General features: G+C 36.2%; 1 protein-coding gene across 1 annotated transcript; it reads left to right on the plus strand.

The window, feature by feature from the left end:
* The first annotated feature begins 1,997 nt into the window (after positions 1-1,997).
* Positions 1,998-18,412, plus strand: LOC109613447 (uncharacterized). Its single transcript, XM_059130045.1, has 3 exons — positions 1,998-2,250; positions 14,331-14,805; positions 14,862-18,412. Exons 1-3 carry the CDS (start codon positions 2,186-2,188, stop codon positions 15,279-15,281), a joined length of 960 nt encoding a protein of 319 aa, XP_058986028.1. The 5' UTR covers positions 1,998-2,185; the 3' UTR covers positions 15,282-18,412.
* The last annotated feature ends 5,447 nt before the right edge of the window (positions 18,413-23,859 follow it).

Genomic DNA, 23,859 nt, shown 5'->3' on the forward strand with positions numbered 1-23,859 from the left:
ACCGAAAAAGACTAATGGGGCTTATTTCAAAGCGTGGCCCTACTTCTTTCATGTGACAATAATCCGTCCAATGAGAGCTCAAAATGCAAAAATTTTTGGGAGTACAATCAGTAAAATACCAAATATAAAGGGTGCAAAATAGTAGAGCGAATGGGACTTTTAGTAAGAAAAGGATTTCTATCCTTCCAAAAATTCTGCCTGAACATTTAAGATACCTTAAATCGCTTTAGCAGGTCATGATATCGATCATAAATAATCATCGTATGATTTAAGCCATTTTTGGAGTCTTCGCCATTTTCTTCTATTTTTGGCCCTTATTTTGCATCTTTGTTTCTAAGGGGCGTAGAGAACCTCTTCGCATAAAATTTTCGGAGTAGGGCCCATATTGGTCTTGACCACTAAAAAATTTTATTTATGCTACCCTGGGGGGGGTAAGGAACCATCGTACAGATAATTGCCACATAGAAATCTATTCATGTAAAGTCCCCACATTGGAGTATCCCCAAGTCCACTTTCACATCTAATGTGTGGTCAGAAAAGAAAAAATTGTATTCTATTGAATTTGTAACCCCCATGAGAATATTGGTTGGGAACGTAGATTTGGGATATACATCTATATGAAATAAATTGTGAAAACATGAACAAATTACAAATATAAGAAATTAGCACGGGACCGAATATTTGTTGAATCGTCATTAAATTATACTATGATGAAAAATATGGACTCCAACTTACAATTTAAATGGCAAATAAAATTAATTCCCATCTTACGGTAATGGATGTAAAATAGCTATATTTTTGATTTGGCCTCTATTTGTCATCTTGGATTATAAGGGGTGAAGAAAGTTTTCAATGTAGGTCGATGTTTCGCATTTTACCATATTTCAAAGGATTTGGCTAAAAATGAGTATTTGGGGATGAAAATCTTACACAAAAATTTCAACATATCTACAAATTTTAGGATTTTCTCCATGTAATAGTATCCCCTCAAGTCCACCTTTTGGCGGACAAACAGACCGACATGGTTAGGGGGACTTATGAGGACTCTAATGCACAATCTGAGGTGCTAATGGGTTCAAAAAAGTAATTAACTTTGCCTATTCTTAAATCAATTAGCCCTCAATTACGAGTTGTACAAAGTACAGTAAATTCCAAATTACTGCTCATTTGACTAAAAATTAAAAACTAATCGACCAGTACGTGAATATTTATAACATTCATATCTTTGAATAATCATGCTTTGACAAATATGCATAATAGACAAAAACTATGGGCCGGCAACGCGGACCGGGCCAGCTAGTAAAATATAAAAAACACTACAAATGTACATTAGAAAAAAGTAAGTCAAAATGGAAAAAATCATGCAAAATAAAACATTACTATTGTACATTTCAAAAGTCAAAATGAAAATTTTAACATATCACATTTTTACCGATTTTTTTGGATATTATCCTTTTCGGATAAGAGACAATTCCGAATTTGTATGAATCATTAAAATCAGTTCAGCGGTTCTTAAGTTATAAGCGTAGTAACTAACACAACTTTCATTTATATATATAGATTACTATTTATCAATTAAAAACTAAACAGTAATTTTGTAATAATATAAAAATATAAAGCTTAAATATCAGAAAAATGAATAAATTGTTTTCGAACTCGAGTGACTTCACTAGCCATGAGTGACTTCACTGGCCCACGATAAACCAGAGTGACATCTGCCGGAAGGGGTAAATTTTAAAGCTTTTTAGTCTATACCTTTATTTGTCTATGGTTATACTTTAACAGAGCTGACTCATGTTAAGGGTTGTTGTTGATCTTTAACGACTCAACCTAACGTATTGTATTTGCAAACATACACTCACTAGTTAGAACGCACGGCGACATCTGTTAAGAAATTATAATGAAAGCTCTTGTCGTCTAGTCATTTTTTCGTCAATGCTTTACTGCGGAACAAAAGTTGCTTTGCGTTGCATATATTAGTAATCGATATTCATTAGCCTATGATTGTCACTCTAGAAGATTCAAACTTGGTGATCCTCCAGTATATTTCATTAAAACATATCAGACACATCGGTAAAGCAACACAGAGCAAGCAAACTTTAATATAGAAGTATTTGTAAAAGTGTTCGGTTCTCTTAAAGCTATAGCAACGCAAATTTCCAAACAGATTAGCAAAATTACAATAATGGACAAAAAAGACGAAAAAACATCCGCAACTGTAACAAAAGCGGATTCATCAGCAGAAAATAGGTAAGAATGAGCGGAATAAAATTATAATTTTGTGCAAGAAAATTTCTTAAATATCGAAATAAAATATATTTCCTAATAATTGTTATGTGAATTAGGAGTACATAGGTGTACAAGTTTTAGTATTTGATTATGAAAGCGACACACAGAGTGGTGAAATTGCAAAACAAGTAAAAAATCTGTAAGTTCTGCCGGGCCGAACTTTGAATACCTCCACTATTTGGTACAAATTTGGCAACTTTCAAAAAAAAAAAAATAATAATAATAATAATAATAAAATCTGTTAAAAATTCTGTTAAAATCTTAAAAATACCGAATGTAGCTGTTATATACGACGACGTGGACCTGCATAAGCAACTTTTGTCACAAGCTATTACAATATTCAAATGAGAAATTCAAAAAAAAATCTGTTTATAATGTAGCTAAAATCATCAAAATACAGAATATAGGGAGGTACCATGGGGGTTATAAAACTTGAACCTGCACAGACAATTTTCCGCATAGGCTGTATTATCCATTACGAACTTCAAATACAAAATTAGAAATAATTCCGGTAAATAATGTCGCTAAAATCATCAAAATACCGAATATCGGGGGGGTACCGTTATATGGTGACTATACGAAGACGGGGACCTGCACAGACAATTTTCTGTCATAGGCTGTAGTATTCATTATGAAATTCAAATACCAAATTTGAAATAGTTCCAGCAAAATTTTTAGGCTTTATCCCTTTATTGTTGTTTTTATAAAAACAACGTTTGTTTATTAGTGGAGAACGATGGTAATGTTTACCAGGGGGTAAGGCAGGGAATACCTAGGTTTCGGAAAGAGCCACCAATCCTCATCAGTTCCCTTGTTTTTTGTCTGGGATATTCTCCTCAGAAGTTATTTTAAAAATAACTTCTATGACAAAAAACATTTTTACCCAAGTGACGAGATCGTAAGCTCAATAGAAGAGGAACCAAAGAATTAAATAAAACTAAAATTGTTTTGGAAAGTCTTCTAAATCTTACAACCACACTTATAAACATTTACATCTTTCTCCACTTGTTATGCTTTCGTTCAACCTGAACGAAATAGCATAACCATGTAAGTTGGTTTTGTCTGTTACAACAAAAACCCCTTCGTCGAAGCTTACGTTCGTTGAGCTTACGATCTCGTCACTTGGGTAAAAAATGTTTTTTGTCATAGAAGTTATTTTTAAAATAACTTCTGGGGAGAATATCCCAAACAAAAAACAAGGGAACTGATGAGGATTGGTGGCTCTTTCCGAAACCTAGGTATTCCCTGCCTTACCCCCTGGTAAACATTACCATCGTTCTCCACTAATAAACAAACGTTGTTTTTATAAAAACAACAATAAAGGGATAAAGCCTAAAAATTTTGCAACAACAAAATACTACGGTATCCCGAACAAACAAGCCACACTGTTCTTGAAATAGTTCCGGTAAATAATGTTGCCAAAATCAGCAAAATAAAGAATATCGGGGGTTCCGTGATATGGGGGCTATACGAAGACATGGACCCGCGCAGACAATTTTCTGTCATAGGCTGTAGTATTCATTATGAAATTCAAATACCAAAATTGAAATAGTTCCGGTAAATAATGTCGCTAAGATCAGCAAAATACCGAATATAGGGGGTTCCGTGATATGGGGGCTATACGAATACGTGGACCCGCACAGACAAATTTCTGTCATAGGCTGTAGTATCCATTCTTCAAATACTAAATTTGAAATAGTTCCGGTAAAAAATGTCTAAAATCAACATGGGTCAATACCAAAAGTCCTTCAGACATAATACACATTTGAGTAAAATTTTATCAACCTACATTTCGTGAAATAGAATTCAGCACAACCGCTGGAGTTTTCAGGGACAACGAATTGCCTAGGCTACTTCTGATTTCAATATTACAAACATTCTTTGACGTAACTGCAAGTGAACAATTAACACCCGAAATGGTGGAGTTAAACGAACAACCAGGAAGCTTTAGTTTCTTTTAAAGTCACTCTGTGACTCAGAGGCCGGATCTATCAAGGCCCTAACAGCATATGAACCGCATTGATGGACGACTTTCTCCATTGCATTACCCATCAAGTTAAACGGCAGTAAGTTCGGCCAGACCGAACTTTGAGAACCCTCCACCATTTGGAAATTTTTAAAAAATAAATTCCTTTAATATTCTGTTAAAATCTTAAAAATACCGAATAAACGGTGAATATAACGGTACCTCCCGATATTCGGTATTTTGATGATTTTATCGACATTATTCACCGAAAATGTTCCAAATTTGGCATTAGAAGTTCGTAATGGATACTACAGTCTATGACAGAAAATTGTCCGTGTAGGTCCTCTTCATCGAATAGCCCCCTATATCAGTACCTCACTATATTCGGTATTTTCATCATTTTAGCTACATTATTCCCCTTTTTTTGCAAGTTTCGCATTTGAATAGCTTCTGACAAAAGGTACCTATGCAGTTCCACGACTTCGAATAGACAACTTCAATATAACGGCTATATTCGGCATTTTTAAGATTTTAACAGAATTTTGTAATTGATTTTTATTTTATTAAAAATTGCTAAATTCGTTCCAAATGGTGGGGGGTATTCTTTATAGCACAAAAACGTGATACCCTGACCACAATGTGGTGTAGGGAATAATAATCCAGTCTCTTTAAAAATCGGTGAAGAGAACATTTTGTATTGTGTTGCTATTGAAAATTGAAAATTAAATATATCGGAACATGCAATATTATTCGAAATCGTGGACCTGCATAGGCAATTTTTGTCAGAAGCCATTACAATATTCAAATGCGAAACTTGCAAAAAAGGGGAATAATGTAGGTAAAATGATCAAAACACCGAATATAGTGAGGTACCGGGTATATTAACTTTGTCATTCCGTTTGTAACATCCCTATATATTAGTCGTAGACCCCATAAAGTACATATATTAATCATCATAAAGTTATAAGTCGATTTAACGACGTCCGTCTGTCTGTCTATTGAAATCACGATACAGCCCACATTTTATCAGTCAATCACGGATGCTGATTGAAAACGGGCATCTCCTCGGCGGAGACCGTAGAGCACAGATGTCACCGGGCGGTGGTTGTTGTTGATTAGCTCACTTTGATACATACGAGACTCTGCTCTCATTGGAAATAATTGTAGATGTAGTAGCAGTGATCGATAGTAGTAACCACCAAACTTATTGAAATTAAAATCTAATTACTGTTGTGTTTTTATTTGATTCTTTTCTCCTCCCCACAAACCCTTGCGCCTAAACATTTGGTCGCATCGAACCGGATTCTTGTCGTTTGGCTGGTTTTAATTGCTGGGTTTTTTTTCTCTTTTCACAAGGAATTTCCAGCAACACATTCACCCTCATATCCCTCACCTCACCATCATACACATCATCATCATCATCATCATAAAAAAGAAATAATAAGGTACGTAAGTTCAGTATTTTTCTATACAACAACAAAAAAAAAAAAAAAACAAAATGAAAAAAGTGTTGCTTAAATTCGTGCCGCGGTACTGGTCGCTTTATCTACACCCTATTTTACGGCATCGTATAAAATACAGTCCATTTTCCCCTAATCATCGCTCAGAAAGTGAATCAAAATTTTTTAATAAACGTTTATCGCCATATTTTTCATTTGTTGCAAAATAATAGTTATTATTAACCAGAATATTGTGTTTTTCTTTCGACAACACCTACCACAAATTTAAATTATTTATTAAACTACTTTGCCGTCATAGAGTGCTTTCATTTCTGCCATATTTTGCAAACTCTTTGCTTGCTCTGTTGAGAATTATTTTTTCTATTCTAATACACTCAACACTAATACATAAATATTCTAATTTTCTATCCAATCATACAAATCACATTTTCTTTATCTCCCCACCTCTCATTGTTGGTTCTTGGTCGTTGTATTAGTGTGTTCTCAACAATAGTAATATACAAACATACCAACCAAGGTAGATGTACTAGGTAATCGCATCAGCCAGCTGACGGCACCATTAAATGCCAAAACAAATTGTTGTAATGAAGAATTCGCCCTAAATGAATGCAACAACAAATTTGTTTATGTTGTCTTCCCTAAAAGTACCTTTTTATAATATTTCAAATAATTTAAGAGCAAGTTAAGAGTGAAACCAGAAAAAAAATTAAAAGAACATGAAGGAAGGAGGTTAGAATGGAGTGCAGCTTTAAGAATTAAGTTAGCCTCAACATCTAAAATTCCCAAAGCACATCACGGGAAGTAGTGCAAGAATTCGACTCTTGTCATTTGCAGTTCCGGAAAACTTTCGGTTTAAACCAGTAAAATATAGTCATTATAAGTTTCTTGGTTTAAAAAATATACAATTAATACTTATTTTACTCTTATTTGTTTTACAATAAAAACGACGTTCGTTTACGACGAGAGGCACACAAAATAAAATGTAAACAAACACCTCGTTTCTGATTGGTTGAAACAAATTTGCCGCAACCTTTAAATGTCATGGCGAATCTATGTTTTTCGCCTTAGATGCCAATTTTGACATTTGAGGGGACCACAAAAGTTGCTTTGTTGTAGCAATTCGCCGATGCGGTTACCTGTTAGATCTACCTTGATACCAACAATTAGTTTACTCTCCCTGCAATCACTGTTGCTTCATTCTCAGTGGTCTGTTTGTTGTATGCAGTGTTGCCAGTATTGAGGAATTTTCCCCAAAAAGCGGATATTTTTTTCAAGTTGGGGACGAAAAATTCAAGTTGGGGACATAAGGATTTAGTGGGGATCTTTTTAAAAAATTGCGGAATTTATGAGGATTTTTTTACAATAAAAATTCTAAGTACCTTTCTTATTTTGATATTTACATTTATGTTACACATGCGTAACGCATCAATAAAATACGTTCCCCACTAACCAGACAAAGTTGTTATAATTTACACCAGATATAAGAAATGGATTTGCTATCTAGTTATCTCTTTCCATACTCTGTGTTTGCCTATAACACATACACATTGCGATTGGAAAGAGTCTCGGTTGCAGTGATGTCAAAAATGTATATTTGTAGAACAGTTACATTGATATTTGCATTGAAAGTGCTAAAGGTGCATGATTGTTTTACATAGAAGGTGCCAATGCTTGTGTAGAACGAGTTTTTTATACCCTCCACCATAGTATGGACGGTATATTAAGTTTGTCATTCCATTTGTAACACCTCGAAATATACATTTTAGACCACACAAAGTATATATATTCTTGATCAGCATAAAATTTAATGTCGATTTAGAGATGTCCGTCACTCTAGCTTCCGAATGAATTGAAGTAGATTGATAAAATTTTTCTTAAATGTATATTATGTCTGCAGGTATTTTGGTATTGAAAATGGGCCATGTAGGTCCACGTTTTGGTATAGCCCCCATATAACGGTACCTCCCGATATTCGATATTTTGTTGATTTTAGAGAATTCTTTCAAATTTGGTATTTTGGTATGACAGAAAATTTTCTGTGCAGGTTCATGTCATCGTATAAACCCTAATATGACAGCTACATTCGGCAATTTTAAGATTTTAACAGAATTTTAACGGATTTTATTCTTATCCAAATGATGGAGGGTATTCAACTTGCAGCTTTTTTACTTGTTTCAGTTACATTTGGGCCTACCAAAGAAATGTTGAAGCTTTTTAATTATAAGAATTTATATAAACTAAATGAGACTGAAAATGCTGACGATTTGGAATTTGAAGTTTTTGACGTGGTTCCATTGCAAATTTGAAAACTCTAGTCTATGAAATTAAAATGTTCTATTTACTTGTTATTTTCTTTTCTATATTATTTTACATGTATAATACGCAAGATAAACTAGTCTAAGAATTGAATTCTATGCACAAATATTTTTTCAAAAAAATTTACTCTGTTCGTTTTTTTTTTTTAAATGCTTGGGGATTTTTTTGAGGAAATTGAATCAATTTTGAGGAGATTCGGAGAAAACGTTTTTTTGATTTTGGGGACGAGAGACAAAAAAATACTGGCAACACTGGTTGTGTGGTAATTAATCCCTCCCCTGCGTCGTTCGCTCCACAAGCACTGCTTGTGTTTTATTTCGTTTTGTGCGGTATTCTTAATAACCACTGTCAGTGATCTGCTTGTAGTGTGTTAACTAACCCCTCCACTGATTCGTTCGCTCCCAAAAACACTGCTTGTGTTTTATTCCCTTTTGTGCGGTATTCGTTTTTCACCACTGCACAGTGGTTCTGTCTGGTAGAAATTGCAGTTTTTCAAACAATTAATAAAAAAAATAAAAATATTTTTGTATATCCTTTGGGGATAAATATTGATTTTTAATAAAATTTTTGGAATTGAACACAATACACCCTACATTTGGCGCATGCTAAGCCTGTAACCACATTTGAAAATAATATCAGTGTTTGCGAAATTCTTTGTATAAAAATAAATAATATATATAGATATTTTGGAATAAACTTCTACTGATAATTTATTTTGCGGTATATTTTGAATAGTAGGATCACAATTCGTGCACCCTACAAAGAAGAATCTTTAAAAAAAACATTGTTCTTGCTTTTCCACTTGCCGCTTGTGAGTCATCAAGAATTCCTTGATTTCTATTTCGCGTCGAATTTAATTTAGAATCTGGGACAAATTTATTATTTCAATTTTGGTCTTCTAAATTTTCTGATAGAAACATACAAAATGTCTATTACTCCATTAACCCAGTTCTTTCGCGCTTCTGATAACGTGGTCAAGTTTGTTGCCTTTTTCCATTTGATTAAACCTGAGAGTCATACGGTTTTCAACCTTGAAATTCGAAGCGCGGAACTTAAGGATTTGTGAGTTAAAGTCAAGGACACTTATGGCAAGTGTCTTGACTATTTGATGACACTAGAGGGTGCAACAACAGATCAAATATCCTCTATTGATGCAAAATATCAATCTTCGTGTCAAAGTTACATTGATTGTTTGTCGGAAATCAATGAGAAGTTGCGGAGTCTCAATTTGGTGAAATCTCCTCCAACCACTCCCACGGTTATTAACGTCAGCACACCACAAAACACTCCACTTCAAAATCGTCAACAAATCGTAAGTGGATCTTCTTCTCGTCCTAATTTGAGTCTACAAACCGAAGCCAAAATCCTGCTGATATTTCAATTTCTAATTGGAGTTTACCGCCGGACGTTTCTAATCCTATGCATAACCTCAGTTTGCCACCATGTGATATTGATGATTTCCATGGAGATTTTTTGTCGTTGCCCACATTTCGTGACCTCTAAAAACCTTGCAACGGAGCATAAACGACTGTTTGTCTGCCATGTCTGTTTATGACATTGTCACGGATCATTGGGATCCAATTTTGGTTTTCATTTGTATTCAGCGTTTGCCAAAACTAACTGTTACACTCTGGGAACAGAGTCTAAAATATAAGCCGTCCTTATCGTCATGGTCTGAGCTCGATTCTTTCCTAACTGAAAGAATTCAAACGCTTGCCTGTTTGCGTGATATAAAAGGCATTGATTCGTCAAGTTCAAATTCGCGCAACGTTAAGGCACATTTGGTTAAAACTTCGTCGGATACTGTGAAAAATCAATCTAAACATCGTTGTTTCTTCTGCTCCACTGAAAGTCACGCATTGTATTATTGTCCTCGTTTTAAAAAGTTAACCTTTGATCAAAAGCTATCTGCAGTGAAAAGGCAAGAGTTATGTTTTAATTGTCTCTCTAAAGGTCATTCGGTTGGTAACTGTTCTAGTTGACGTAATTGCAATATTTGCCATGGAAGGCACCATACACTTTTGCATAAACCCACTAGAAGACCACAGACCTCCATCCCAACTCAAAACGTTACTCCTTCATCTCCACGTACTCAATCCAATTCTAATTTGGATAATGTTACTTCAACTTTCACTGGTGCCAATCCGACAGCATTGAATCGTCTAGTATTTTACACTTCACGTAATGCCAAAATTCTCCTTAATATGCTATGATAAATCTTGTTCACCAAGGCAATTTGTACCCCGTACGAGAGAGATCCAACAAAATGTAGGAAATAATAACTGGTTTCATGTAAGGTCTGAAGACAACCCAGCTTACTTGGGAAGTCGTGGCATTTTGCTTCGGAACTTGCAAATTGCTCCCTTTGGTGGAAGGGCCCTAGTTGGTTAAGTCTAGATATTTCTCAATTGTATCCTTCGAATGTTACTCCTATTGACACTGAACTTGAAGCTCGTAGCGTGAAAACACATTTTTCCTTTTGTCTCAAAGTATGAAGATATCTTAGATCGATTTTCATCACTGGAAAGAGTGTTAAGAGTTTTATCTTACATATATCGGTTTATACATAGAACCCATTTCTGCAATTGGCCACAACATTGTTTCTCAAGTAAGATTCCAGCTTCCGAGGAAATTCGCCTAGTTAAGAATAATTTAGCAATTTTGGCACAAAAGTTTTACTTTGCAGATGAGTATAAGCGTCTATTGGATAAAAGTCTTCCATCATCTACCAGCTCTCTACTTTCGTTAAATCCTTTTTTAGATGAGTTTGGAGTTATGCGCGTAAATGGTCGCTTGATTAATTCTACTACATTGACCCACAGTGTAAAGCACCCAATTGTTTTACCTTATGGTTGTCGATTTTCACGTCTTATTATTGAGCACGCACACTGTCCACTACGGAAATCAGCTTATGTTACGTTCAGTTCGAATGGAGTTTTGGATTCCGCGTATCAAAAATCTTATCCGCACTGTCATTAGCCGCTGTAAAGTTTGTTGGTTAGACAAAAATAGATCACGCTCTCAAATAATGGCTGCTCTCCCCCCAGAGAAGACCTCGATCAATAGGGCCTTTACTACAACTGGAGTAGATTTTGCCGGCCCATTTGACATAGTCATTTGCCGGACGTGCTTGTCGGAGCACCCATGGCTATGTCTGTGTATTTGTATGCTTTACAACCAAAGCAGTTTATCATCTTCTAATTTTCTGGCTACCTTTTATCGATTTATAGGTCATCGAGGATGTCCCAAATCAATATTCTCGGACAACGGTACCATTTTTGTTAGCGCTTCTCATGAATTGGAAAACAATTTTCGAACATTTATTCGTGAAAGTCGTGACAAAGTTTGTCCTACTTTGGGGTATCAAGAACTTACATGGCGTTTCATACCTGATGGCGCTTCTCGTATGGGCGGACTTTGGGAGGCGGCAGTAAAAAGTTTTAAGAGGCATCTTAATAGGTATGTAAAATCGTTCTCATATACCTTTGAGGAATTTTCTACTATTCTAACTCGAATAGAAGCATGTTTAAATTCTCGACCATTGTGTCCTATGTCGGATAACATTGACGATTTAGTCGCGCTTACCCCTGGCCATTTCCTTATAGGTGCACCCCTGCTTTCTCCACCGGAACTCCTTCTTGAGGAATCCCCATTAAGTTTAGGTTACGTAAATTGAAAGCTTTGACACATCAGTATTGTATAAGGTGGAAAGAAGAATATCTTCTGAGCTTAAATAACCGTACAAGTGGAAGTATCCACAGAGAAATATCGAAATTAATGATTTAGTTGTGATTTGTCATGAAAAATTACCACCTACTTCTTGGAAATTAGGACGTGTCGTGGAAACTCACCCCGGCTATGATGGTAAAGTTCGCGTGGTAGATGTTCGAACTCTTCAGGGAATAGTTAGGCGACCAGTCGTGAAGTTAGTGGTACTGCCTAACTAAGTCCATGCCATTTGTTTCTTCTTTTCGTGTTGTCATTTTTTCCCATTTATGTTAGCTATGGCATCCCAGCAAGATTTGTTCCCCGAAGTTATCTTGTCAGATTACGACGACGTCATGATGTCGGACCGGGAGATAGAAACGGAGATACAGTGGTTTCTATTTACCTGCATCAACATTAGCTGCGCATTGGCCTTTGCAGACCAAAAAACTTTTTTTATGCCATTTTTTTCTGAATCCCTTTATTTGAATTGTATTTAAGTGCCCAATCGATAGCTGCACATTGGACATTCCTGCCTCGAAAATTTGGTAATTTTTTTTAATTTGGTTACAAAAGTTGTATTTATCTGCACAAAAAAATTTTTGCAAACTCAAAAAAGACACTAAAAACTACCACGTCGTTTTTGTTTTTGTATTCGCAAAAACAATAACAACACAAGAAAAGAGCATGCATTAAAAACATATTCTCGCTACCTCTCGCACACTAAAAGATGGTTATGCTGCTGCTGCTTTGATGTGCACGAATAGAAAATTAAAGACAACTGCACTTTTTGTGCACGTAAGTAAAATTAAAGATACCTGCTTCATTGTGCAGATAAATGCAATGAAGCTACCTGCATTTTGGGCATTGCTGCACAAGATGTCGTGCAATTTTTGATTGTGCAGGTAAGCAAAAAATACTGTAAAGGCCACCAATCAAATAAAGCCAATAGTAGGGTTGGTGATGAATCTGGTTGCTTCCACATCCGCTCCCAATGTTGATGCTGATAGGGAAGTCCTTACCCGCCACAATGCTGAACCTAAGCCAACCACATCAGCCTCGAACCGCTTAACACACATGTCGAAACTACCTATGGCGTCTTGTAGGATCTGTAATCGAAGGCATCCACTATATAAATGTTCTGTGTTTAGAAAAATGTCGTTGGAAAAACGCTTGCGTACTGTAGCTTATAATCGTTACTCCTATAATTGTTTGCGTCCGGACCACCTGTCAAAAAATTGTCCAGTCCGCCTATCGTGTAGACATTGCACCGACCGCCACCATTCCCTTTTGCACAAAACTCGTGGAAACCGTTCTAAGAAAAACTCGCGTGCGGTTCGCAATAATCCAACATCGGTTGTGCCTAGAGGTATATTCCCACCACCACTCCATCATGTTATACCGGCATCAGTAGTGCCTATGGGTCGAATTTTGTCTCTCTCCCCAACCGTATTGGTCCGTCTCTGTCTGCCACATTCCAACATTCCGGTAAGGGCGCTGCTTGACCCCTGTTGTTCAATTAGCCAAGTTTGCGCTTCACTTGTTCAACAGTTACGATGGCCGACAACAAAAGTAAATGAGCTGGAGTACGTTGACTTACTTATAATATCGCGGTTTGATTTTGTCCAGAGACATTTTGTAACGGCTAGTGTTGCGAATATCACCCGTGGTGTGACTCCGTCAGTGTCGATTTCCCCCGCAATACGCGAATCGTTCGTTGGTCTCGAACTCGCAGTTCCTACGTTCGACAAGGCTGGACCAATCGCAATGGTTCTCGGTCCAGAAATTTATTCAAAAATTATTTCCCCTCGAGTAATTGCTCAACCCGACTTGCCTACGACCCAATATACCACCTTTGGATGGGTTCTTTCGGGTCCCGTCCCTCACTAAACAACATTTTTTATTATTGTATTTATTGAATTTTTATAAAATATGAATTGAACTGAATAAAATGCTCACATAAACCTGATCTTAGCTAACTGAACTTATAGCTAAGTTTAACTGTTGCTATATTACTGATTTAAACTTGCACTTGTTAATACATTGAAATGTATCAAGGTGGGCGGCAGTGTTTAAGTTGGCCGTCAACTTCCCGAGTCCAGTCAATCACGGATGCTGATTGACACAACGGGCATCTCCTCGGCATACTTCCCTCGTCAGAGACCATAGATGCCACCGGGCGGTGTTTGTTGTTGGTTAGCTCACTTTGATACATACGAGACTCTGCTCTCATTGGAAATAATTGTAGATGTAGTAGTAGTAATCGACAATGATCCTCGATGATATAGGTCCACGATATCGTATATCCCCCATATAACGGTACCCCCAATATTCGGTATTTTGGTAACTTTACCCACATTTTTCAACGGAATTGTCTGAAAGGAGATCCTTGTGGGTACTTTATACCTCGGCAGAGAATTATCTATATAGGTCCACGATATATTATAGCCCTCATATAACGGCACACCCCGATATTCGGTATTTTGATGATTTTACCCACAGAGTATTCAAAGTTCGGCCCGGCCGAACTTACTGCTTTTTAACTTGTTTATTCTTTTCTTACGATTTTATTTATCTGTCTTATCTTGTTTTAGATGTCTTTACAGAATGCCACCTAAGTTGGAGGCCATGATCAATAACGCTTTCACTGTCGATTGTACATTTATTATTGGTGGAAATCTTGGAAAAGCCCAAACCATATTTGGACACAAACTAATGTTTAGCTTACACTCTGACGTTTTCGAATCAATGTTAAGTGGGCATTTTCTAGAAGCTAAAAGTACGGAAATTCCTCTTCCCGACGATGATCCGAAAACATTTCGTAATTTACGTCTTATTTTGTATAATCTGCGCGATACCCAAACAGAACTGAACGAGCTGGATCTCAGCGATACGATCAGCTTGTATAAGCTGTGTGATAAATATTTGTTCAAGACCATCTCAAAATTATGCGTAGAACATTTGAAAAGCTTCATAGGGGATGATCAAAGTGATTGCAATAATGCGATAAAAATTTTTCCTGTTGCTATAGACTTACATAACTTGGAGTTACTGGGAAAAGTTAAAGCTGTAAGTATTCTTGTCTACTTTAATATGATTTATCTTACGAATATTTTCTCTTACAGAAACTATCTATCAAATTTTATCCTCTTCTGTCAATTCTAAACGATTTGAATCCACTACATTTTTTGAAGTACATTGAATTGCATGCCAAACAGAATCAAGATGTGGTAAATCATTTGAACTTATTTAAGGCCATAGAAAACTATTTAACAGTCAACGATTTAATACCTCAAGAGCTTTTGGACACGGAAGAAAGTTTGCAAAAACCTGGACAAGGAGCAGTGTTGTTACTTAGCGAGGAACGATCATTAGAGTTTTTGCAAAAACTTCTTACGCACATTGATTTTGTTAGAATCAATATTGCAGATTACCTCAGAGGGCCGGGTGTTTCGAAGATTCTCACATGGAAACAAAAATATATAGTTTTGTCACAACTATGTATTAATCCTCAACCGTCTACGATAAAATTGTTTCAAAACTAAAGATTTTTTTTAAATATTTTTTTATGCCACCACTATACATAGTATGGAGGGTATATTAAATTCGTCATTCCATTTAATCATTTTAGACCCAACAAAGTATATATATTCTTGATCAGCGTAGAATTCTAAGACCATTTAGCCCTGTCCGTCCGTCTGTTTTAATCACGCTACAGTCAAAACAAATTGAGATAGGAAGCTAAAATTTTGCACAGATCTCTCTTTTGTCTGCAGGCAGGTCAAGTTCGAAGATGCGCTATATCGGTCCACGATATCGTATATCCCCCATATAACGGTATCCCCCGATATTCGGCATTTTAATGATTTTAGCCATATTTTCAATGGTATTTTCTGAAAATCCACACAAGAAGTTCCTTGTTAGTAGTTTATCTCTTGGGAAAGAATTATCTACATAGGTCCACGATATCGTATATCCCCCATATAACGGCCCCCCCCCCGATATTCCGTATTTTCATGATTTTAGCCACATTTTTAAACGGAATTGCCTGAAATTCTATACAAGGAGTTCTTTGTGAGCACTTTGCCCCTTGAAAGGGAACTGTCTATATAGGTCCACAATATCGTATACCCCCCGATATTCGGTATTTTGATGATTTTAGCCACATTTTTCAACGAAATTCTACACAAGGAGTCTTTGGTGAGTACTTTTCCCCCCAGAAATAGATTTGTCTATATAGGTCCACAATATCGTATATCCACCCATATATCGGCACCTTCTGATATTAGTTATTTTAAAGCTTTTAACAGAATTTTTAATGGATTTTTTTTTGAAAATTGCCTAATTCGTTCCAAATGGTGAAGTGTATTCAAAGTTCGGCCCGGCCGGACTTACTGCTTTTTTACTTGTTTTTTGGTAAAAATTGTTTTTATTTTTTTCTACATTGAACAATGAAACGATGTGTCATAAAATTTAATTTTTTTACGCTTTCGTTTTTGGTATACACTTCGTAATAATTGTAGAGGTGAACTCCTCCACTGTACGAAGAAGTGGTCGTGCATAGGCTATTACGAACATCAAATATGAAAATTTGAGACAATTCCGGCGAACAATGCTGCAAAATCATCCAAATACCGAATATACGGAGGTACCTTTATATGCGGGCTATACGAAGATGTTGACCTGCATACGCAGTTTTCTGTCACAGGCTGCAGCACCTATTAGGAACTTACAATACGAAATTCGAAACAATTCCGATTAATAATGTCATATCAAAATACAGAATATGGGGAGGTACTGTTAGATTGGGGGCTATACGAGAACGTTGACATACATAGTCAACTCTCAGTCACAAGTTGTAATACCCGTTACGAATTGTAAATACAATATTTAAAACGATTCCGGTGAATAAGTCCCCAAACTCATCACAATACCGAATATAAGGAGGTACCGCTATGTGAGGGCTATACGAAGACAATATGTACCGAATATAGAGATGTAGAGTTATGCGTTTAGGTATATACCCTAATACCTAAACGTGGATGTTTATAGCCCACTTTAAATACCTACTTCAATTCCTTCGGAAGCTAGAGCGATTTCCACAGACGGATAGACTGCCAGAGGGACGGTCATCGTTAAATCGACGTAGAATTTTAAGCAGATCAAGAATATCCACAATTCGTCCTGTATCCAAAGTTCGTCCTGGGCGAAATTGCTGATTTTTATACCCTACACCACAAGGTGGTCAGGGTATTATGTCTTTGTGCATTTGTTTGTAACAGGCAAAAGGAAACGAGATAGACCCATAGTTCCTTTTGATGATCTGCATAGAATCACTTTCTGAGTTGATGTATGCATGTCAGTCCGTCTGTCCGTCCGTCCGTCTGACCATGTATTCTTGTGAACAAAATGCAGGTCGCATTTATTATCCGATTCAGATGAAATTTTGCAAATTTTGTTTTTATTGTGCACCAAACGTGTAATATCAGCCCGAATAGTATGGAATTTTGCACATACAACCAAATTAGGCCTGAAAATAACTATGCCAAATTTTATCGAAATCGGTTCAGATATTGCTATAGCTCTATATTTTTCATCCGATTTGTTATTTTTGTCCTCCGCAGCCGTAATATGCACTCTGTAACAACAATATTTGGGGAAATATATCAAATGCAGCTCAGAAATACCTTTGCTAAATTTTATCGAGATCGGTTCAGATTTGGATATAGCTCCCATATATAACTTCGTCCGATTTGCCTTTTATTGTGCACCAAACGTGTAATATCAGCCCGAATAGTATGGAATTTTGCACATACAACCAAATTGGGCCTGAAAATAAGTATGTCAAATTTTATCAAAATCGGTTCAGATATAGCTATAGCTCCTATATATATTGTTCATCCGATTTATTGTATTTGTTACCCACAGCCGTAATATGCACTCCGTAACAACGATATTCAGGGAAATATATCAAATACAGCTCAGAAATATCTTTGCCAAATTTTATCGAGATCGGTTCAGATTTGGATATAGTTCCCATATATATTTTTATCCGATTTCAAATTAATTTCGCACCAAATGGGCAATACAAGTCCGAATTTAAAAGATACAAATGCTTCGGCATATTTAGTCCTTTGAATTTTAAATTATAATTATAATCATAGAGTGAATGATTGAATTCTCCCATAAAAACGTTTAATTATTAAGTGGAGCTCAACTAAATTGGCAAAGTGGTGTAGGGTATCATAAAATCGGCCCCGCCCGACTTTAGGACTTTCTTTACTGGTTTTAATTAAGTTTGTCATCCCCTTTGTAACACCTCGAAAGAGAATTTTAAAATTTCCAAAAAAAAAACCTTGAAAAATACTGTTTGTTCAAAAGAACATAATTTTTTGCAAATAATTATTTTACTCTTTGTTATTTAATAAGTTTTGTTCTATGTCAGCATATAATTGTTTTTTTTTTTCATTGTTTATTTTAAGCAGGCCAATAACCCAAATAAAGAAACAACTCAGTTGGTTTCACAATTGCATGGGCTATTGGCTGAAGTATTTTATTGCTTACTTTACATTTAATTCTATTTGTAATGATATCGAAAACGTATAAATATCAAGCCAAAATAAAGATTCTTGGTAGATTGCAAGAAATTGTAAATATACCAAGGTTACAAATTCAAGTGTTATGTATATCAGCTTTAGTTACAAATAATAAACATTTTTGTTGACCCCGACGTGATCCTAACAAGGGTTAATTGATTCACACATAAAGACGTCAGAGGGCAGTCCATTCCGACTCTAATATGAGGTAGTTTAGGCCAAGCTGCTCCCTGTCAGACAGTAGCTGCAATAGAAAAACTATGGACACACGTGGAAGATATCCACTTCAAAATGTTGGAGGACTTTGATGACCCAACCTTGGTGGGCTACAATGCATCAGCATACGTTCTCTTAGAGGAAGAGACGTTAAGGTTCAAAGAAAAACTATCGACGCTAACATAGGTCGATCATCCGTCGTCTCAGCATAGATCAGGCGAGAACTTGGAAAATCAAGTTAATCGATCGAAAATTACAATCCCTCAATTTAATTGGGATTATTTGAAGTGGCAGACGTTTGCTGACATTTCTGGGAAAATGATCAACGAGTAAGCCTTGCCACAAGTGCATAAAATGTGGTATCTCAAGGCCAAGCCGAGAAACTCTCAAGGCACCTCAAGTTGACCGAGGCGAATTACGACCTTGCCTGGAAGACACTCCAAGACAGGTACAACAACAAGAGAGCTCAAGTGTCATCTATACGTCGGAAAATACTATAATTTCTGGAAATGATCAACGAGTAAGCCTTGCCACAAGTGCATAAAATGTGGTATTTCAAGGCCAACGTGACTGGGGAACCGAGAAACTCTCAAGGCACTACAAGTTGACCAAGGCGAATTACGACATTGCCTGGAAGACACTCCAAGACAGCTACAACAACAAGAGAGCTCAAGTGTCAACTATACTTTAGAGAATGCTAAACCTGCCCAACCTGTCTAGCGATAGCAGATCAGTGAAAAACTTTCCTAACAGTCTTCATGAATCGTTATTGGCATTGATGGGTCTAGGAGTAAAGCCAAAAGAATGGGATACACTCTTAATCCACATCCTAACAAAGAGGATGTACAAGACTACATGTGTTGTATGAGCATTCGATTGTGGATTCCAAAGAGCTCCAAACGATGGAGCATTTCATGAAATGTTTGAGGAGTCGCTTCGTATCATTTGAAGCTGTCAATGGGATTCAGAGGAGCAAACCGTCAGCAACAGCTGCTTCCACCATGATCCGTAGATGTCACATGTGCAAAGGTGGCCAACCCCCTATATTACTGCAAACAATTCTTGGCATGACAGCGCCCGAAAGACAGAAATGGACTGCAAGACACAAGATGTGTTTAAATTGCTTCAAGGATGACAATTCCAGTAAACCTAAAGCTGACAGATCCCTATTTTTATCAAACGACCAGGATTGTCTTACTACTTGGAGCAGAGTTCTACATCAATCTGATTCTCTCACAACATAGTTCTTGTGAAGCTTCAATAAGCTTTCTATATTGAAGAATTCAAAACTATGGCGGATTACTGGTGGAAGAGTTCAGGCTGAATCGGAAACTTTTGGATAAGATGAACGTGCTCTAGAAGATTTATTGAAGAAGTTCTGGGAACAAGATGATGTTTGTGAAGATCTGAAGTTGGCAATAGCAGAAGAACCGTGTGAAAATCACTTCAACCAAAATACAACAGTAAATGAGAATGGTCGGTTTGTGGTGCGATTGCCGTTTGCAAACGACCCTGAGAAGATTTTCGAATCCTTGAATATTGCAGCTTCCAGATTCTATGCGTTGGAGCGTCGCTTATCTAAGGATGCAAATTTTTCGCGAGTAGTTTGCTGAATTTATGAAGGAGAATGAGGATCTGGGACACATGACGAAAATACAATCAAGAGATGCGGGTGGTAATCAATACTATATCCCGCATCATTGTGTCCTACGCCCAAATAGCAGCACAACAAAGCTGAGGGTTGCATTCGAAGCGTTTTGCAAGTCATCATCTACAAATCTAAACTTATTATAAAATTTGATGCTGTTTCCGACATTTGTTGTTTTCATTCAATAAAATTAAAAAAAAATTAAAATTATGGCACCCTAAACGGCGGGAATTCAATTCTCCTGCAGAGCATGATTAAGAAGGGTAACATTGGAGTCAAAGATACTCTTAACCAAATTTCACTATGAGTCACCAAGAAACAATACCACTAGTGTGAATCAAAAAAAAAAAAAAAAAAATAAATAAATAAATAAATAAATAAAAACAAGTAAAAAACATTAAGTTCTGCCGGGCCAAACTTTCAATACCCTCCACCTTAGGATAAAGGAAACATTGGATCTCATTATGACCCACAAATACAAACTTTTAGACATTCACGAACTAGGACCCATTATGATCTACAACTACCAATTTTCAGAGAAATTCTTGAAAAATGTGTCAAAAATCATAAAAATACCGAATATCGGGAGGTACCTTTATATGGGGCCATACCAAATCATGAACCCATACATGCAATGTTTCGCCACCGGAGCTGGAACCCATTATGACCAACAAATACCAATTTTTAGACAAATTCGTGAAAAAATGTGGCAAAAAAAAAAATAAATACCGAATATCGGGAGGTACCTTTATATGGGGGCTATACCAAAACGTGGTCCTATACACACGCACAGGGACCCGTTATGACCTACAAATACCAATTTTCAGACAAATCCGTGAAAAAATATGGCATAAATCATCAAAATATCGAATATCGGGAGGTACCGTTATATGGGGACTATACTACTATACTATATAGAACGTGGACCGATATATTTATTCATTCATTTTCAATACCAACCATCCTAGACACAATTCAAATTGCTCTGCTAAATTTTGGCGCTCTACGTCAGATAATGTGGGCTGTATCGTGATTTCAACAGCCAGACAGACGGACATCGTTAAATCGACTTAGAATTTTATGCGGATTATGAATAGATACACTTTATGGCGTCTACGACGAATATTTAAGGATGTTACAAATGGAATGACAAAGTTAATATAACTTGCATTCCAAGGTGGAGGGCATAAAAGTCAATTAATATTCAAAAAAAAAAAAACAAAAAAAAAAAAAAAAATAAATAAATAAAAAGCAGCTAAGTTCGGCCGCGTAGATCTTTTAATACCCTCCAACATTTAGAAGGAACTTGAAAAAATTCAAAAAACTTCCGGAAACTACCATTTAAACGAAAACTGTTATATGGAGACTATACGAAGACGTGGACCTGCTTACGAAATTTGTTGCCATGGGTTGTAGTACCCATTACGAACTTCAAATACCAAATTTGAAACAATTCCGTAGAATAATGTAACTAAAATCATCAAAATACCGAATACGAAGATGTACCGTTATACAGGGTGAGATAAAAAATCTGCAACAAAGTCAAACGCCATAATGCTTATTTTTTTTTATATTTTTTTAAAAGAAAGCTAAAAATTTCGGAAATAGCATCAAATGTTAGAATAGGTTTAGATTTGTTCGATTTGGTCACATTTGCACGAATTATGGCCTTCAATGTTGCTCTGCGGTATTTTGGCCCAATTCCGGCAAAGCACTTGCTTGAGGTGATCGACACTTTGGTATTTTTTTGTGCCAACATTGCTTTCCAAAATACTCCAGACACAATAGTCCAACGGATTGGTATCCGGAGATTTTTGTGTCCATTGTTTGTTTACAAACTGCTGGACATCGAATGTTTTCTCATCGGAGAAATTCAAATTCGACAGTTCACCACGGCCAAGCGAAGCAACTCTTTACCTCTTTTGAGTCTATTTTCTTTCTGTTGCGGTGTAAGTTCCAGCACTTTTTGGAAGTTCAATGGGTTTACCCCAAGCTCATTTTTCAATATTTGCAAATGGAATATTGCGATATGTTCAGCTCACGAGCCATTTTTCGGCAACTGTGACGCGGGTTTCGATGAAGTTGCTTCTTTACTTTTCGAACAATTTCTTTTGATCTTGCTGTTTTCTTCCGTCCATTTCCTTGACGCTACCATTATCACGGTAACGAGCGATGGTACGAGACACAAAAGATTTATTCACCCTTAAATGCTGGAGTGCTTCAACGATAGTCACTTGTGATTTTCCAGCCAAATATAAAGAAATTACACTATTACGCTTGAATTCCATCACGAATAACTTTTTTTTTGGAAAATTTTCACCAAAATGCTTTTGTACGCTTGTAAACAATGTAATGTGCTGTTACTGAAATGATTTTAACAGCTGTCGGACGAGTGGTTTAATGTGGGTTGTATCTTGAAACGGAATGACAAGGTTAATATATCCTCCTTTGCAGGTATAAAAACAATTGAAATAAATTGTAGTAGAACACAAAGAAACCCCGTTTATTAATTCTCTCTTAAGTTTTCTTGCGGTTTCATGTGCTAGCACACGGTTTTGAGAAGTTATAAACAGCTTAAACCTCATTTATAGTCGGTTCCGAGCGAATGTAGTTTTATGTTGCATACATTGCTGCTTATCGGGTTGTTGTCAACAATAAGTTGAGAATTTATTAAATACTTTCACACATAGATCCAGTCTGTATGATATGAAAATTTCCATTATAGCGACATCTAAATGTAAAACACATTTTATTTGGAAATGTGGCCACATGTTTTTGCTGTCCTACCAAATTTAGCAGAGACAATCACCGTCTAAATAAAAATTATGGTAAATAACAAAATACTATGCTCCTGAATATATGCAACAATTCTATGAAAAATTAACTGATTATAGTAACATGATTTCGTGATTTTTTGACAAGGATCATATTTATTGGAATGTCCATTTTCTTGCTAACAGTACTAAAAGTTAAAAAAAATATATACCTACTTGCTACTTACAACCAGTATTACATAGAATTGTAATCGAATAGGATAAAAAGAAATAAATTCGATGGAAAATAAAGATATGGGTCACGAAGGATTAAAAAAAAATAAATAAAATTATTTATGTTAACTATACAATGATATAATCGTAGTGTTGGAAGCAAACACGAGTTACAAATGCTGACAAGAAGCAAAAGACATTAAAACGTTTCGAGTATTTTCATCCTCAAAACTATCCATGTAAGTGATTTAACCTAGTTAGGAGGTACTTAGTTGAGCGCTCCTGACCTAGAAGCAAGTATAGGGATATGCAAAGTTGGAGCAAGATCGGCTTATCATTTCTCTTTCTGAGCAAATCGAAATCGGTTCAGATATAGCTATAGCTCCCATTTGTTATTTTTCTCCTCCGAAGCCGTAGTACTCAACTCTTTAACAACAATATTTGGGGAAATATATGAAATGCAGCTCAGAAATACGTTTTGCTCCCATATAATTTCGTCCGATATGCCTTTTTCGTGCACGTAACGTCTAATATTTGCCCAAACGGGATGGAATTCGGCACATACGACCGAATTGAGTCTAGAAGCTAGTATGCCAAATTTGGTGAAGATCGGTTCAGATATAGCTATAGCTCTCATATATATATTGTTCATATGATTTGTTGTATTTGTTACACA

The sequence above is a fragment of the Musca domestica genome, unplaced genomic scaffold (genome assembly GCF_030504385.1).
Source record: "Musca domestica strain aabys unplaced genomic scaffold, Musca_domestica.polishedcontigs.V.1.1 7, whole genome shotgun sequence".
In the NCBI taxonomy this organism is placed as follows: domain Eukaryota; kingdom Metazoa; phylum Arthropoda; class Insecta; order Diptera; family Muscidae; genus Musca; species Musca domestica.

Bases quoted from the DNA above. Each gene is read 5' to 3' on its own strand.
- LOC109613447 (XM_059130045.1), top strand. From the start codon at position 2,186: ATGGACAAAAAAGACGAAAAAACATCCGCAACTGTAACAAAAGCGGAT. The intron at 2,251-14,330 runs GTAAGAATGAGC...ATCTTGTTTTAG, and splicing joins GATTCATCAGCAGAAAATAG to ATGTCTTTACAGAATGCCAC. The intron at 14,806-14,861 runs GTAAGTATTCTT...TTTCTCTTACAG, and splicing joins TACTGGGAAAAGTTAAAGCT to AAACTATCTATCAAATTTTA.